General features: G+C 60.4%; 1 protein-coding gene across 1 annotated transcript in view; it reads left to right on the top strand.

Moving 5' to 3' along the window:
• SMG6 (SMG6 nonsense mediated mRNA decay factor) overlaps positions 1–15,801 on the top strand; it is a 114,529-nt gene that overhangs the window by 93,123 nt on the left and 5,605 nt on the right. Inside the window, exons 14-16 of the mRNA XM_059829166.1 lie at positions 3,323–3,499; positions 6,592–6,738; positions 13,979–14,132. Coding sequence (XP_059685149.1) covers positions 3,323–3,499; positions 6,592–6,738; positions 13,979–14,132 — 478 coding nt within the window. The remainder of the gene's footprint in view (positions 1–3,322; positions 3,500–6,591; positions 6,739–13,978; positions 14,133–15,801) is intronic.

Below are 15,801 nucleotides of genomic sequence, written 5' to 3'. Positions count from 1 at the left end.
GGTGGCGAGGAGCTCGGCGATGCCTCGGTTGCTTGAGCTTCTGGGGAACTGAGCCCGGGTCACGGACAGGGGCACCAGACCACTTCAGCAATTCTCAGTTTCAGTTTTCCTTTGAGAGCGGCTGTGTGCGTGTCAGGCCTATTTTAATACCCGGCGATGACTTGAAGGCAGGCTTTCAGTTCCTGCTGTCTCACTGCATGGTTGGAGGGGGAAGGGCACGCGGGGCGGCTGTATTCCCTGCCGGGGCCGGGGTGTCTGCTGCCCTATCACCAAATACATCGACACAGTGTCATTTTATACTTGACCATTCCTTTGGAAGGGTGGGCATGGCTCCGGGCATCCTCACCACGCTCCGCTCCAGCAGCGAGGAATCACCACATGAGCCGGCGAGCGCCTTCGCCACTGTCCCCGCTGCCCCGGGCATCCCGGCGCTGCCGCGGGCACAGGCGTTTCCACCCCGAAACAGGAAGTTTCTGTCAAAAGCGGGTTGCTCTGCGGCACGCGAGGTCCCGCTCTGCCGTTCACGAGAGACCTGGGTGCCAGTCCCAGGTCACCTCTTTCCCAGCATCTCGGAGGCTGGGCTGCCCCGCAGCGGGGCCGGCCTGGCTGCCGGCAGCCCGAGGCTCTGCCGCGTCCTCCTCAAGCAGGGCTGCACATGACAGGGGTGTGCAGAGCATTTGCTGCTCCTTCCCGGTTTTTCATTCATGTGGGCTGGAAAAATGTGTTCATGAGATGAGTTGCTGTGGCATTATGTCATGGGCCTTCAGTTGGGCTCTTTTCTCCCCAGCTGATGAGCTGAATTTAAGCATTAGGCTGTGCTGGCTTGGCAGGAAATCTAGTGTTTCCTACTTGCTTCTTCAGGGGGGCAAGGAGCAAACCCACCTGCCCTTGTCCCCAGCCCCAGCCGTGGGTGAAGGGAGCTCTTCTGCAATATGCCTGATCGTTCCCAATCCAGGAGGCTCTGACAGCGAGATTTAAGCCTTTGCTGTGCAGAGATGGCTGCGCTGCAGCTGTGTCAGCGCCCAGCCCTTCATGCATACTTGAAAATCTCATGGTTCCTACACTAGATGCGATGGCTAGAGGTGTCTTGAGAAATCCCTTGGGAATGGTGTCAGGATGGGATGCCCATCTCTTCCCCGCCTAACCAGACAGTTCCTGTGTCCCCTTCCCTGATGCTGCTGCTGTCGGCCGCATCCTGGCATCCCACGGCACGTGGCTGCTGGCAGCAGGGCTCAACCCCCGGTGCTGCCACAGGCACATCCCCGCAGTTGTGCCAGCGGTGGTGAGCGCTTCGCTCGCCCAGCAGCCTGGGCACAAGGGAACTGCAGCCACCGGGACTGGAAAATCCCTAGGTTGAAGTCACCCCCTGTGAGTCAGGCCAGGGCTCCGCAGCGTTAGCCCATCGAGCTGGGGATGAAGCGGGCGGTGAGGTTTCCACCACTTCCCCCAGGGCCGCTGCAGCCCGGAGCTCTCAGGAGGGATGTTTCCCATGACAGCCATTCCTACTTTGGTCTTGTTCTCTGACTTTCCCCTGCGCAGAATTGTTCCTAAAGGAGAGCCAGGAGGATGGAAATGTTCCTGCGGTGACACTTGCTGGGATTGCTCCTGGCTGGATGTCCCAAGCAGCAAAGGGCTGTCCCGGGAAAGAGGGTCCCCAGCAGCACGACTTCCTCCCGGGGCTGCTGAGCTTCCGTCACCTTGTCCTTTGCTCACCTCTGTCCCGTAGGACACGTTTTTTAAGAGCAGAATCGCTGGTTACGGGTCCCTTGCTCCCTGAAATATTACATTCTTGCCATCACCCTGCTCACACCACCTCTCCACAGCAGCGACTGCCTCCCGCGGGGAGGAAGGGGCTTCTCCTCCCCCTCCGCCTGCCGGCGCTCGAAGGGAGGTGGCCCCGGCTGCCGGTGCATGAGGGTGCCTTGCTCAGGCAGTAGCTGGGGTGGGAGGTTGGAGGTCAGAAGAGGGTCAGGTTTTTGACACGCACTACAGCAACATGGTGGTTAAAATTAGCCCGCAGAGAGGAAACTGGCAGCGTTGTGGAAGAGCAGAAGTTTCCTCTCACGGCAGCCTGGTGCAGCGGGGCCGCGTGCCACTGCCAGCCCTCCGCTCGCTGCGGCATGGCCCTGTCCAGGGCACGCACCGCCGCTGGCATGGTAGGGTGACGAGCCGGTCTCTGCCAAGCCGGGGCCGGGGCGTGCGGCATTGGTATCGCACGGCGTGAGCGTGCAGGGGGAGAGCGGGCGGCGTCCCTGGCTGCGAGATGCCTGGTTGAGTCACCTGTATGGGGTCTGGTCCTCTCCCCGGCTTCAGGATCCCGGTTCTGGGAGCCCGCGGGGACCCTTTTGGGATGGGGGTCTCTGAGGCTGCTTTGCTCTGTACGAGCAGAGCAAAAACAGGGTAGTTTGGGGGGGCAGGAGGAACTCGGGCATCAGTGTGGACTTTGCCTCCATAGCGTGTAGCACTTCCAGTCCCCATTTGCTGACTTTCTCCCTATAAATCTGCTGCTCGCCGGGGGTGACGCCGGTCAGCAGGAAGCACCAGGGGAGAGCTCTGCAGGTGCAGAGCCCCGCTGCGAGGGGACGAGTTCTGAGCCGAGGCCGGTCATGGTGGAGGCGCCAGCAGAGGCTGTGCCGCGCAGGACGGGGCCGCAGAGGCACCGGGCTCCCGCATTCTGGAAACTCCATTTGAGAGCCTCATAAATTGGATAATTACCCGAGCTATTGAGTTTCCTTCTGGCCAGATCCGTCCCAGCCTCCCTGACGGAGCTCCCCAGTTGGTCCGTGAGATGGGCCCATGGGACGGGGTCAGGCTGGAGACAAGAAGGGGCTCGGCTTTTCTTAAATGCCCCCACCTGCCCGCTCTCACACCTGCATCCGTCCCCAGCTTTCGGGGGGGGGGGGAGCAGATTCTGGCAATGGAGCCAAAATGAAACGGTAAGGACAGGCCACATCATTCATCTCTTAGGCTTCAGCAGGACTTCCCCCCATTCGGTGGGGCTGGGCAGGGGGCTGGCTGCCCCCCGGCAGCCCTGCGGCCCTGGGGTGCATGGAGGGGGAAGACAGGACACAGATTGGTGCTGACTTTGCCTGCCTCCTTTTCCCTGGGGACAGTGGGCTCCAAGGCATGGGCAAAACCCCTTCCATCCCTATTTAGAAGAGTCGCACCCTACACATCCTCGTGGTGCTGTGCGGTGCTGCCTGCATCCCACTGGGCCTTCTAGCCCCGAATGTCCCCCCCTGGCCATTGTCCATCCGCCTCCCCTTTACACTGACTTTGTTTTCCTTTCCCTCTCCCCAACCCCCTCGTCCTCACCCCGTAGGTTATTGCAGCCGACTGCAAGAGGGTCACAGTTCTGAAGTATTTCCTGGAAGCCCTTTGTGGACAAGAAGAGCCTTTGCTGGCATTCAAGGGTGGAAAATATGTGTCAGTGGCACCCATCCCAGACGCCATGGGAAAGGAAATGGGAAGCCAAGAGGGAAAACAACTGGAAGATCAGGTACCGTGCGGGAAGAGCGCGCCTCGGTGAAGGAAGAATCACCCCTGTGGGGCCCAGCCTCTGCCTGCCCTGCAGCTCCCGCTATTTATAGCCAGTGTGGCTGCGTGTGCATTTTATGGGGGGAGGCCGAGGGGGGGCAAATGGTGCACAGCCCTTGTCTCCCGAGTGTACTTCACTCGTGCCCTTTCCTGCCAGTCCAACCCGCCTGCCTCTATCTCGCCCGCTGCTATGAGTTCCAGATGCTGCTTTTTCATACCCGAAGCGGGGGGAGCTTTAATAACGTGCAGCGCTGCGGCCCCGGGAGAGGAGGTGGGCGAGGGGGTGTCAGGGTTCAGCTTCAGGATCAAGTTTATAGCCGTGGAGCTCGTTGCGGCAGAGGCCTGAGCTCCAGCCTCCAGCACACGTACAGGAAGAGCTGACATTGGCGCCCCGTCCCTCCCCTGCCTCTCACATCCTGATGTGATTAAGGAATTCAACTCTTGTTTTTCTGCCCTTGCTTGTTCCTGTAGGCCTTGCTTCACTCCAGGCTCCATGTGTGTGTTTAAGGGCCCTGCCAGCCGCTCTGCAGGTTGACTCTTTTCGTCTGTTTAATCTTGCAGTTGGAAAGGCCAGGGAAACAGGAGAGAGGGGCAGAGGCGTTGAGAGCGGGGAGCTGGGTGGCCCAGCACTGCCCGGACTCGCTCTGGCTCCCCTCCCTGCGCCGGGGCCAGGCGCTGCAGAGCCGGGGGGGGGTATCGCCCCGTGCAGGGGACAGCACCTCGCCTCTGCCGGTGCTGGGGGGCTCGTGGCCCCGTGCACCCCAGGGAGCTGACAGCTGGTGGAGCCCAGAGCAAGAACACGCTCAGCATCCTCCTCGTCTCGGCACCTGGCTCTAGCTGAGCAGGGGACAGATTTTAGGTGGTTTTTGTGCACTGGGGCTCAGAGCAAAACCCCAGGCAGCAAGAGATGTCTCTATAAGGTGGGAGACCTGGACCCCTGTCCTCTTCTGGAGGCGGTGCAGGAGGTTTTCAAGCTGACACCACCAAAAGCAGGGGGGTGATCTTCAGGTTCTACCCAGTGTCATGACAGGTACTGTCCTGTTCTCCAGAGCACTCCTTTTGTTGCGTCGGTCCCTCCAATTTCTGCTATGAACAAACATGGGATGGAGGATAGCTCCCTCCTGCCCCGTCCCCACAGTCTCTGCTCAGCTGTGGGAACCTCTGTGTGAGCTCATTGCGCAACCCTGGAGCTTCCTCCTTGGGCTCTGATCGCAAGGGAGCTTCCAGCTCACCAGCATGACCACCACCAGCCTGGGCAAGCAGATCCCAACCCACCGCAACAGATCTGACACACGCTTTTCCCCGAGGCCCTTGTGCGACGCTGTCCCTCTGGCAGCATCCCCCCCATCCTCTGTGGTCCAGGCTGTCCCAGCAGAGGGAAGTGAGCCTGAGGGCTCCATCTTCCTCCTTCCCATGGCTAAAAAGTCACAAGGAGGGAAGAGTACGTGGTTCTGTGGCCAGGCGGGTGTGCGGTCCGGGTGAAATGTTTGAGTACGCAACTGTGCAGTGCTGGGGTTGTGCTAAATTAAGACTGCGAGCTCCTGCCTGAGTCCCTCCTGCTGGCACATGCCACAGCAGCCTGCACAGGGCAGGGAGTGTAGCGATGCTCTTATCCCTCCGGGGGATCCTCTTTGTGCAGAATCCATCCCCTGCAGCCCTCTGAGTAGGTCTTTCTGCCCGGATCCCACCTGGGAACTCTTCCCAGCCCCATCACAACCCTTGGCTTTTGTGCAGAGAAGGGGAGATCGGTAACGGCAGGGCTTGGGGAGGCCTGTGGTCGCTGCACCGGGGAGCAAGGGGGTCTGGGCGAGACAAGGGGGCTGTCAGCAGCAGTGGCAGCGTTGGGCTCCTGGGCAACATGCGTGTGCAGGCAGCTGCTGGTGAGACATACGTTGAGGAACAGGGACTTGTGGGAGGCAGGGAGCCACAGGGAAGAGCAGCGAAGCTGGGGGGGAACTGGGTTGTGGCTGATCCCCAGTTGGACACCAGCCATCACCTCCTGCGTCCCGGAGATTTGGGTGCATAGGGAAAGGCCAGCACAGCCTTCACCTGGGGTAGGAACAGCATGGCTCATCTGGGCTCTCCGGTACAGGCAGTGCAGGCATACTGGGAAGGCTCTGCAGACCTCCTGGTGGGGAGAGCCAGGGAAGGGTCTCTAGGAGAGGGTGAAGATGCAACATGGTCCAGAAGTGCCTGTGCGGGCAGGAGGCTGGAGAACCAGGGACCCTTCATGTCAGCAAAGACAAGGTTTCTGGCCGGCAGGAGCATGGCAAAGGCAGACTAGAAGTAGGATGCAAATGTTAACAGAGGAACTAATTAACCGTTGAAATGACTGGCCTCGAGACACAGTGGATTCTCCATCATGTGGAGCTTTAAAATCAAGATTGAGCATCTCCTTCCAAAACATCTGTTGCAGCCCAGCTGGAAGTTTCAGGGTGGGTGCAGGAATCAATCTGGCCTATTCAGAGATCAAAATGGAGAGGGGGAATGGGCTCTTTGGTCTCCTGGGTTCATGGATCCGAGTTTCCTGCTTGTGTGCCTAGCCTTGGATGAGCACACGTTGCAGCGTTGCACAGCCCCAGTGCAGGCAGGTGGGGAGAAGCAGCATTTGCTCCAAGGGATGTGGGGCCTAAACAGCCAGGCAAAGCAGAGAGACAGGGAAAGACCATGGGTTTACAGAACTGAAGCCTATAAAACATCAGTGACTCACCCAAAGCTGTGGGAAGAGTTTTCCAAGGTGAGGAGGAGGGTTTGATTTTAGAACAGAGCTTTAAGCAGGGCTGGCCCTGCCCTGCCTGGTCACTGCCTTCCCTGACCCGTTACCTCCTGTCTCACCTTGTCATTTCCTGGATGTTTACTACTTATTTACTTTGCTTGCTTCTTTTGGATGTTTAGAAATAGTCCGTCGCCCATCAGCCAGCAGTGAGGGACCATGCCTGGCAGGGATTTGTCTACTGGAAGGGGGAGAGCAGAACGAGCACGGTCCCTGCCACCAGCATCCCTTACAATGACTTCTCTCCTGTTTCTTTGTCTTCCTGCATTTCCTGGAAGAAGGAAGATGATGTAAGGATTGAGGCATTTGAAGATGATTCTGAGGCTGAAGGCAGCGGAGGAGAGATGGACATCAAGGAGCTCAGAGCCAAGAAACAAGCCCTGGCCAGGAAAGTAGCTGAGCAGCAGCGTCGTCAAGACAAGATTCAGGTAGGACAGGCTGTGCAGCTGCAGTGCCCGAGCTGGCTGAGGAGCTGCTTTGCTTTGGTACATGGGCTGATCCTGCCTCACTGTGCCGATGGTGCACAGCCATTTCCTGGCCACACTTCGGGACCAGTGGCCTCTCGGGATGTCCCGTAGCACCTTGAGCCTCCCCAGTGTAGGTGCCCTGCTCTGCCTCTGTGAAACCCAGCAGCAAGGTTAGCTTTGCCTTCGGTGGAAGGGCCAAATCGGTGTTGCTGTACCCCACCCAGGGTAAGACCTGCCCTTCCAGGCCCTGAGGTGAATATTTTGGGGACTCCTGGGACCCTCGTGAAGCCAGACATAGCTTCTCCATGGAGCTGCCAGCACACCCAGGAGCCCTGGCAGGGGAGTGCTGTAGCCGGTGGCTGTAAGGCAGTGCATGGCAGGCAGCGAGCTGTCCCCCCGTCCCAGGGCAGAGGCTCCATGGCAGCGAGGCTCCACGAGAAATCCGCTTTCCTGTGCAGTAGGGCACAGGCAGACGGGGGAGAGGGTGGGACGTGAACGGCAGAGTTCACGTGGGAGCCAGCGGCAGGAAAAATAGTCTGCGAACGGCTGCTGCAGCCAGAGCGCTGCTTGCAAAGCGTTGCCATCGTTATGGGGACAAACAGACGGGATACAGGTGATCCTGTCCTGGCCCTGGCCTGATCTGAGCATGTTTCCCAGTGGGAGCTGATGAAGTAAACTGGTTGGACTGGGAGCAGATGCCTGGCAATGCACACTGTTACTTTAAGAGCAATCTCACATGCATGGCTGTTGGCTGCCTCGCTGCTCTCAACCCCTCTTCCTCCAGCCTCGCAGCCCAGATGAGGATTTCTCAGCAGAGGAAAAATTCTCCCTGGCTCCCCTCCCCCTCACCTCCGCCCTCTCTAATGCCCAGGGCCCTTCACTTCCATAATTCTTCATTTTCCAGCCTTGAACGTAAGCCAGACACATCTGTCTGGCCATATGCGTGAACTCTGCAGTGTGTGCCGAGGTGGTTGTAAAACAGGGCTGCTGAAGGCCCTACTGGGAGAGCGTGCACATGTGTACCCTCCGGCTACTGGCGCCGGGCCCAGAACCACTGCGCTTCGCTTTTCCAAACCCACCCCAACCTTTCAGATTTTTGCCTTTTTTCTTTTTTCATTTGAATTTTTGAGCAATTCATATCAAGGCGAAGGTAGAAGTTGTGCCGGGAGGGAGGGGCCGCCCCCGCAAGCGAGTCCATTATTGTTGGCAGGTACCTGGGTCACATTAATACGAGGAGGAAGAAAGCAGCAGCGAACGAGTGAGAGATTGGAGAGATGGGCTGTAAATTAAAGCGGCCTGAAGCCTTCCAGCCTCCCAGGGTTGTTAAGCGGGAGGTGTAAGTAAATTCCCCACTTCCCACTGCCTTGTACAGACACAGCAAACAGGAACTGCACATGTTCGGGGAGGGCAGCGTGCAGCAGATCCCGGCCCCGGCGACTAGCCCAGCTGCAGCAGGGCCCCCCGGGATGGCCACTGCCCATTCTGCAGGGAGAGTGGGGGCTGCCTGATGTTGTCAGGGGCTTTCTCCCCCCGGCATGCTCCTCCCTTCCTCCCCAGCCGTGCTGGGGCTGATGCTTGCAGGCGGAGAGAGGTCAAAACGAGGGTGTGGGCAGCTTCAGGGGCTGCACAGCTGAGAGCTGAGGTGCAGTTGGAGTCTGAAGGCACGGGGTGGAGGAGAAGTCCTTGGGGCTTCAGTAAAGTCATCCAGCCTGGAGCTAGCTGGGAACAGCCCGGAGCAGAACATGTGTGCAGGCCCCGGTCCTCTCCCTGCCCTGGTACTGACCACGTGGCCGGAGCCGGAGGAATGGAGGAGCTCAGGTGGAAAGCGCTGCCTGGGGAGGCCAGGTTGGAGCCAACTCCGCGTCCACCCCCTCCACTTTCCCTTTCTTGGCCTGTGGTCCTTGACCTTTCTGATCTTCTCAAGAGATTTTGTCTTTCCTGGGACCTCAGGATCTTCTGCCTTCCCTGTTACAGCCCATTTCTCTTTTTCACTGCTCACCTATGGAGTTCACACATCAGCTGCTCTCCGAGTCCCCATTTCGTTATCCTGTGGACAAGTCACAGCTCCATGTATTCATCCCAGTCCGGCAGATGTGGCTCCTGTCTCAGCACGGCTGAGAGCCTCAGCTCTCCACGCACGGCCATGTGGCTGTGCCTGCACGGTGGTGGGAACTCGGGTCCAGAGAGCCTGGGTGCTGTGGCTGCCTCCTGTAGAGTCTGCGGTGGTGTGTGCAGCGACCCAGGGTGCAGGGCAAAGCCTTCATCTCTTGGCCATCCGTTTTCTTTCTGTGCCCAACAGGAGTGCGGTGTCATGACCTCACCTGGGGCTTGTGGAGTTGTGCTTCTCGCAGCTAAATTCACTACCTTCTCCCCAGCAGGTTTTCTTGCACTACCGCTGCCTTTGCCGTGCTCCCCACCTCTTGCAGCCCAGCTCTGCTGCTGATGGAGATCATCCACCCCACGCTTGTCCGAAGTTCGCTGCTGCTGCTTAACCTGCCCTGTGTCAGCTGGCAGGGCAGCCCTGTGGGCCCTTGTTGTAGGACCCACAACCAACGGTGGGGTCACATTTATACCTCGAGGGGCATTTGGGCTGCGCACCTTCGGTCCCTGCCCTGGCTGGGTGTGTGCAGGACTGTAGCTCGAGCTGCTGGCGGAGTACAGGTCCAGGCAGGGTAAATGGCAAAAGGGGGTGGCCCTCAGCCAGCACCAGCTGCAGAGAGAACAGGAGAGCTCAGCTCCACTCCCCTACACGAGCTTGGACCCCAAAACCATCACTCTGAGGGGGAGCAGATGGGCCAGAGCAGGGTTAAGTCATAGTCTCTTGTGTCCCTGGGCAGCCCTGGTTGCGAGGAGGCAGCCCTTTGCTGCCTGGCCCCGGGTTATGGGTTGGCTGCGGCTCCCTGGCTCTGCTGCCAGCCTGCCTCTGCCCTCACCGCTTGCCCAGGCTGGGACAGAGCTGCCTGCCAGCCCCATGTCACAGGCTGGTGACAGCAGCGATGTGTCAGGACAAGGTGAAAGACCAGGCACGTACCTGGGTGCTGCCCAGATGTTTGGAGGGGTGCGAGGCTGGGCAGGCAGGTGGACAAGAGGAGAGGGCAGTGGCGCTCCCGGGGCAGGCAGCATTCCCTGGCAGGCCTGCGTCCCCAGCCAGCGCCGGGTCCTGCCGCGCGCTCCCAGCCGCCCACGCCGCTTGGCCAGGCCCTTGGTCCATGCTGTTCAGCGTCCCCTCTCCTTTGTGCCGCCGCTGTGCGCTGGGAGCGGTCGAGTTTCCTGACCGGTTGAAAACATCCCACCTGAAACATAACAGGCTCTTCCTCTGGATGCTGCTATTGTTTTGCTCAGCATTACAGAAGCAGCTTAACCGGGGCAGCCAATTATGACATGTCTTCCCAAAATAGCCGCTCTCCTGTCCCTTCTGAGCCCACGGAACGGCCGCCCCCTTAAGATGCAGCCGCTCCTTTGTGGCGGTAGTGTGAGTAAGTGGCTAAATATAGCCGTATCCCATTCACGCTCTCTTCGGCGCGCAGGAACAATGCCGCGGGTGCACACGCGCCGACACGCACCTGCCTGGGAGCGGGTGCCTGCTGGCTGCGGAAGATGCACACCCACCCACAGCGGCTCCGCCACGGCGGCGGCCCCGGTTTGCTACCAGGCACGGGGCACGTTTACTCCTGAGGAAGACGCTGGAGACGAACCTTGGGAGGAGGAAGCCCTCGAGCAGAGAGAGGCATTGTTCTCAGCCCTGGAAAATCCGCCTCCGATCCCCGCGGAGCACGCGGGGATGGAAGGGGCAGCGGTGCCGGGTTTCCCCGCAGTTGGAGAAACAGGTCAGGGCGGGAGAGGTGGTGGCAAGATGGTGATGGCCCATCCGTCCTGACGGAGTGGCATGACTCTGTACAACCCTTCCCGAAGGTGATGGGGCACTCGTCTCTGCCAGGCTTCGGCTCCGGGCCTCTCTGCCAGCCTGGCACCGCGGGCAGAAGAGCTCTGGGGTCCATGTGCGGAGCCCTGGGGGGGCCGATGGGGATCCCCCTCCTATTCTGCGTTTGTGGGGGAGACCCTCAGGTCTCCCCTCTAGCACTCTGCAGACAATAGCGCTTGGTGGCCTGGCTCTGCGGGGACCCGTCCCTTGTCCAGGCTGGAAGCCCTGGCTGAGCAGCACCTTCCGGGGAATCCCCCAGGTGATCCCAGCTGATGGATGAGCTGGGAATTTGGGACTGTGTGCACAGAAGAGTCTGATCTCAGTGCTGCCACCAGCTGGGGCAGCCGGGGGAGCCACCTCCTGCTCCGGCCCAGCTCCTGGGAGAAGCCCCCATGGCCGGAGCAGGGGACCGGGCAGGGGGCTGCGGGTGGGAGCCGCTCTGACTGCCGCAGCGTGTGGGTGCAGGAGGCAGGAGAGGGGGAGCTGCCTGGCCCTGGGGGGAGCAGAGAGCCCCCAGCCTCAGAAGTCCCCTGCCACGTCCGGTGCTGCAGGGTCACTCTGCCATGGAGCCGTCTAGCGTGTTTAACCCCAGCAAGACAAAGCTGAAATCCGGCCATCCTAAAGCACTTGGGCCGAGGTGAGGCTGTACCTCCGCTTTTTCAACCGCGCCGCTCTCCCCAGGGTCTTCTCCAAACCCCACCTCCCAGCGGGGCATGCAGGCCGCTGTCCCCCTGTCCTCACATTGGGGAAACTGAGGCACGGTGGGACTGGCAGCTTGTTTCTGGCAGTGGTGGCAGCACAGAAGCCGGGCGCCAGACGTGGGCATCCCGATCCGCATCCCACGCTCTCCTTCCTCCCCACGGGACTGTGCCCTGCGGATCAGCAGAAGGGTTAACGCAGCACTCGCCTCCCCTGGTTCCCCGCACATGGGCTCCCTTTCATCTCTGGCGCAGGGCCAGCCAGCGTCCGCATGAATCACAGGCCACTCCTCTCCCCCCCGAAACCCCTTGGCCGGAGGCTTCTGCAGCCTTTTACTCACACAAACAAAAATAAATCTCGCTGCCGGCCTCTGAACTCTGCAAAGGCGAGTTTCCCTCTGGCTCCCCGAGCGGCCCGGAGCTGTGCGCGGGGACTTGGCACGCTCCCCGCCGACCTCGCTCTTTCACTCCCGGCGCATCCTGTGTCCTTCTCTCACCGGGCGGCCCGGCGAGCGGAATGGGACGTGACGGCCGGCACAGGCGTCGCTCACGGCTGCCAGGAATCAGCTGGGTACGGCCTGCAAAAGCCGCCGGGGCAAATGCCACACACGAGGGTACTGCCCCCTCCCCGCCGTCACCCCCACGCCCCCTCAGCCGGAGGGGCAGGTGAGCTTCCCGCTCGCGCCGCACTCCTGAGGTTGCCTGCATGGACTCGACAAGCCCCAGGGTCGGGGATTCGTATCAGGGTGCAGGCAGGAGTCCCCTCCTGCCACCGTCCCTTTCTCCCGTAGGACTGTCATCACCCAATGGAGGCTGCGTGGTTTTGCCCCCCCGCCTTCCTGCAAGTTTGGGGCCGCCGACCTCTTTAGCCGCCGCACAAGGGACATGCCGCTTCATGTGTCCCCCCGCACCTCAAAACCCTGGGGAGAAATCCCACCTGGCACCCTCCTCATGGTAGGAGGCAGCGCCATGCCGGGGCTGCCAACACGGGGTTCCCGTGCCGCCGGGGAGTGCCAGCACCTCCCTGGGTGAAGGCAGAGCGCAGGCAGGGATGGCATCCAGCGCGTGGCTGGCTGCGGCAACATCTGTATGGGGACGCTGGTGCCATCGCAGCTGCCCCTGCGCAATGGGGGAGGCATATCCTCGCGCTGTCGTGGCAGTGCTCGGCTGCCATGCAGCAGGCAGGACCTGGCGTCCTCCTTGCTCTGCCCGTCGCCCCTCGGGGTCGGTGGGGAGCTGCAGCCCCAGGACTGGCACTGCCAGAAGGAGGGTGGGAGACACATGGTGAGGTTATGGTTGCTGCCTTGCCTGGAGACTCTTGTGGGAGGTGGCAGGATCAAGCCGCCTTGATTTAAAGCCAGATGACAACACTTGGAAATGGATTAAAAACCACTTCTTTCCATGGCCACTGCTGGCCTGTGCAGCTCGTTGTTCCAGGGTGCCTCCGAGGCTTTCGCATGACTGCGGGAGGGTTTGGATACTCACCCCAGGCAGGGGGAGCTCCCCGTAACGTGGGGCAGAACAGGGTTGGCGGTTGCCTCACATCCCCGGGGCGCATCTTGTGGGTGCGAGCCCAGTCTCACAAGGGTTTGCATGGTGGATGTGTTCCACGGCAGTGCTGCTGTGCTCCGTGGGTGACCGGTTCCTATTAGAGGCAACAAACATCAGCAAATCCAGGGAAGCTATTTTTAAGCAGAGGAAGCACTAGAATAGCATCCTGAGTTTTTTAAGCCTGTGACTTACTAAAGAGCCCAAGTCCTTCGATAGCGTCGAAAGTAATATGTGAGCTCTTGGGTCCCATTTTGGCAACTGGCATTGTCCAGAGGTCCAGGTGCAACCCCAGAGTGTTGCTAGTAAGACCCAGCAGACCCTTCCCTTGTATGTGTGAGCACTTCTGGTCTCCAGCGGGTGCGAAGGGCTCAGCCAAGGACAGTACTGTGAGTTTTCAGGGCTGGAATCCACCTGGTTTCCCAGCTGGATGGAGTCGGAAAAGGCAAGGCACATGTGGGAGCTGGTGGGACGGTGAGTGAGATACTCAGCCAAGCATCACCTCCCCTCTGGCTGCCTGCTCGGGGTCCCTGTGTTAGGATGCCGTTGGCAGGACTTGTGTCCCCCAAACTGGTTTGTTTTGGCTGTTGTGGCCTTGAGCTGTTTCCACGTGGAGCCCCAGAACCCCCGTCCTCCAGCCCCCTTTTCTCCCCACTCTTTTCTGTCGAATCAGTCTGTTGGCACCGGTGCAGATAGTCCTGGCAACTGCCAGTCCCGCAAATGGGACAATTTCCAAAACACCTCCATTTTCAAGGCTGGTCCCAGTTCTCCCAAGCGCCTGGACAGGGCTGTTTTCCTAGGAGAGTGCTCTCTTGGAGGCTTTCGCCATCCCATTCACATTTGTGCTGTGGACCTGCAAGAGTTGGTGTTGGAGGTGTGCAGGTGGGATGGATGCAGCCTCCTGCCAGTGCCCTTCACACGATGCCCTTGCTGCGGGAGGTGTGCATGCCAGCCAGGCTTATCTTCTGCTCTCAGGGTCCACAGGTCGTAGGGCTGACGTCCTACTGACTCGTCATGTGTCCTTCTCCTCCAGGCCGTACTGAAAGACCAGAGTCAAATGAGGCAGATGGAGCTGGAGATCAGACCTGTCTTCCTGGTCCCAGACACCAACGGTTTCATCGACCACCTCAGCAGCTTGATAACGCTGCTGGACTGTAGGAAGTTCATCCTGGTGGTGCCCCTGATCGGTGAGTAGGACCAGTGCTATGGCAGTGGCTTCCCCTCTCCCCCAGCACAGGCTGTCCCTCTGTGCTGGCTCCCTCTCTCTGTGCCCCACGTGCCCGCAGTGCCTGTCTGGTCTGGAGCCAAACGGCTCACGCCATGGGGCTGGCCTCCGTCCTGCCCCGTCTCGCCCCAGCTGCGGCCAGCGTTCCTTTGGTCCATGTCACCCTTCTCCCTTCCTGCCAGCTTTCTGCCCGCGGCGCTCAGCAAACTCCTCTCCTCTCCTCCTCGTGTATTTGGGGGTGCCAGGGGCTAGGAGAGGCGGGCGGGTGTTAAATGGGATTTGGAGGAAATTTTGGAGGGAGCAAGGAGGAGGAATTGTTAAACAGTCAAGAGCAGATAGCTTATCCCAGCTGAGCTGGGGCTTAGGCAGCCTGAGCAAATGGCCGGCCTGTGTCCCAGCGTCTCAGAGCTGCTCAAGCCCAGCCCTTCTTTTTATCCTTATAAAGCTCGCAGTAAAACAGCAAGCTGGTTCCCGTTATTGGTAAACACTCACCCTGGCAGATAACGGCTGTGCTGCTGGGTGGTCTCCCAGGGTGGCGGGAGGATTTGGTTAGATGCCTTTGCTCTGATTGTTTGATCGCGCTCCGGGCTGGAGGTAGCGTTCCTCTGGCCAGTGTCACTCCGGCAGCCCACGCACCCCGGTGCCAACCTGGCATTCGGAGGATCCCCGAGGGCAGCAGGAGAGGCTGGGACAGGAGCGGGGCCAAGCCTTGCAGAGCCCGCAGGCTGCCCCGTCCCAGCCGCAGCCCCAGGAGGCCGGGGGCCAGCTCTGCCCCGTGGGCATCTCCAGTGTCCAGGCAGCAAGGTGTACGCTTGTGCAGATCTCCTGGCCTGCGGCACGCAGGGGTGCCTACCCTCCAAGCAGTTATGGGGCTTCCTTCTCAACTCCTGGTGTCCAGCAGACAGCTCTCCTGCCCCAGAGCCAACGTCCAGTTGCCACCCTTCCCCGCGGGGTGAACAGCCTGGCTCAGGAGGGATTCCTGGGGATTCCGGGGTTGGGGGAGCAGGGCTGACCGCCTGCCCAGCTCAGCACAGGAGCTGCCAGGGAGCTCCATGGCTTGGCACCGCAGTGCCCGGGCTTTGTGTGGAAGCGAAGGGAAGGAAGCCAGCAGCACCGGCAGAGCCTGGGCAGCCCTGGGGGCTGTGGAGCATGTTAACACCTGAGAGAGCTGGGACCAGCCCTGGAGCCGTGGCCCTGCCTCCCCGTGCGCTCCTGTGGTTGGCATGAGGCTTCTCCATCCGGACCCCAGCCGGGGGCAGGAGTTACAGGAAAGCTGAAAACCCTGGTCCTGTCCCTGGCCAAGATGCTGCTGCCCTTGACCTGCAGAAGCAGCCTGGCCTGGCCTGCCCTGCTTGCAGGCAGGAGGAGCAGCAGTGACTGAACGCCTTCAGTGCTCTCCTGTCCTGCTGCCTCCCTGCACAGGCCATCACAGTGGGGACAGAGTAACTCATCTCCCACTGGCAGCCACGAGCCTCCGTGCCGCTGCTGAAGCACCCTGAAGCCAGTGACTCCCTGTCTGTGCCGGGTGTTGGGCAAACTCCCCCTTGTCCTCCAGGAAAGCCATCAGTGCTGAGACCCAGGTGCAGGCAGGAGGAACCTGTCCGCCGGCGTAAGTCCGTGGAGCCCGTGGC

This window comes from Gavia stellata, chromosome 25 (assembly GCF_030936135.1).
Source record: "Gavia stellata isolate bGavSte3 chromosome 25, bGavSte3.hap2, whole genome shotgun sequence".
Classification (NCBI taxonomy): Eukaryota; Metazoa; Chordata; class Aves; order Gaviiformes; family Gaviidae; genus Gavia; species Gavia stellata.
This window is presented reverse-complemented; position numbering and strand designations above follow the sequence as displayed.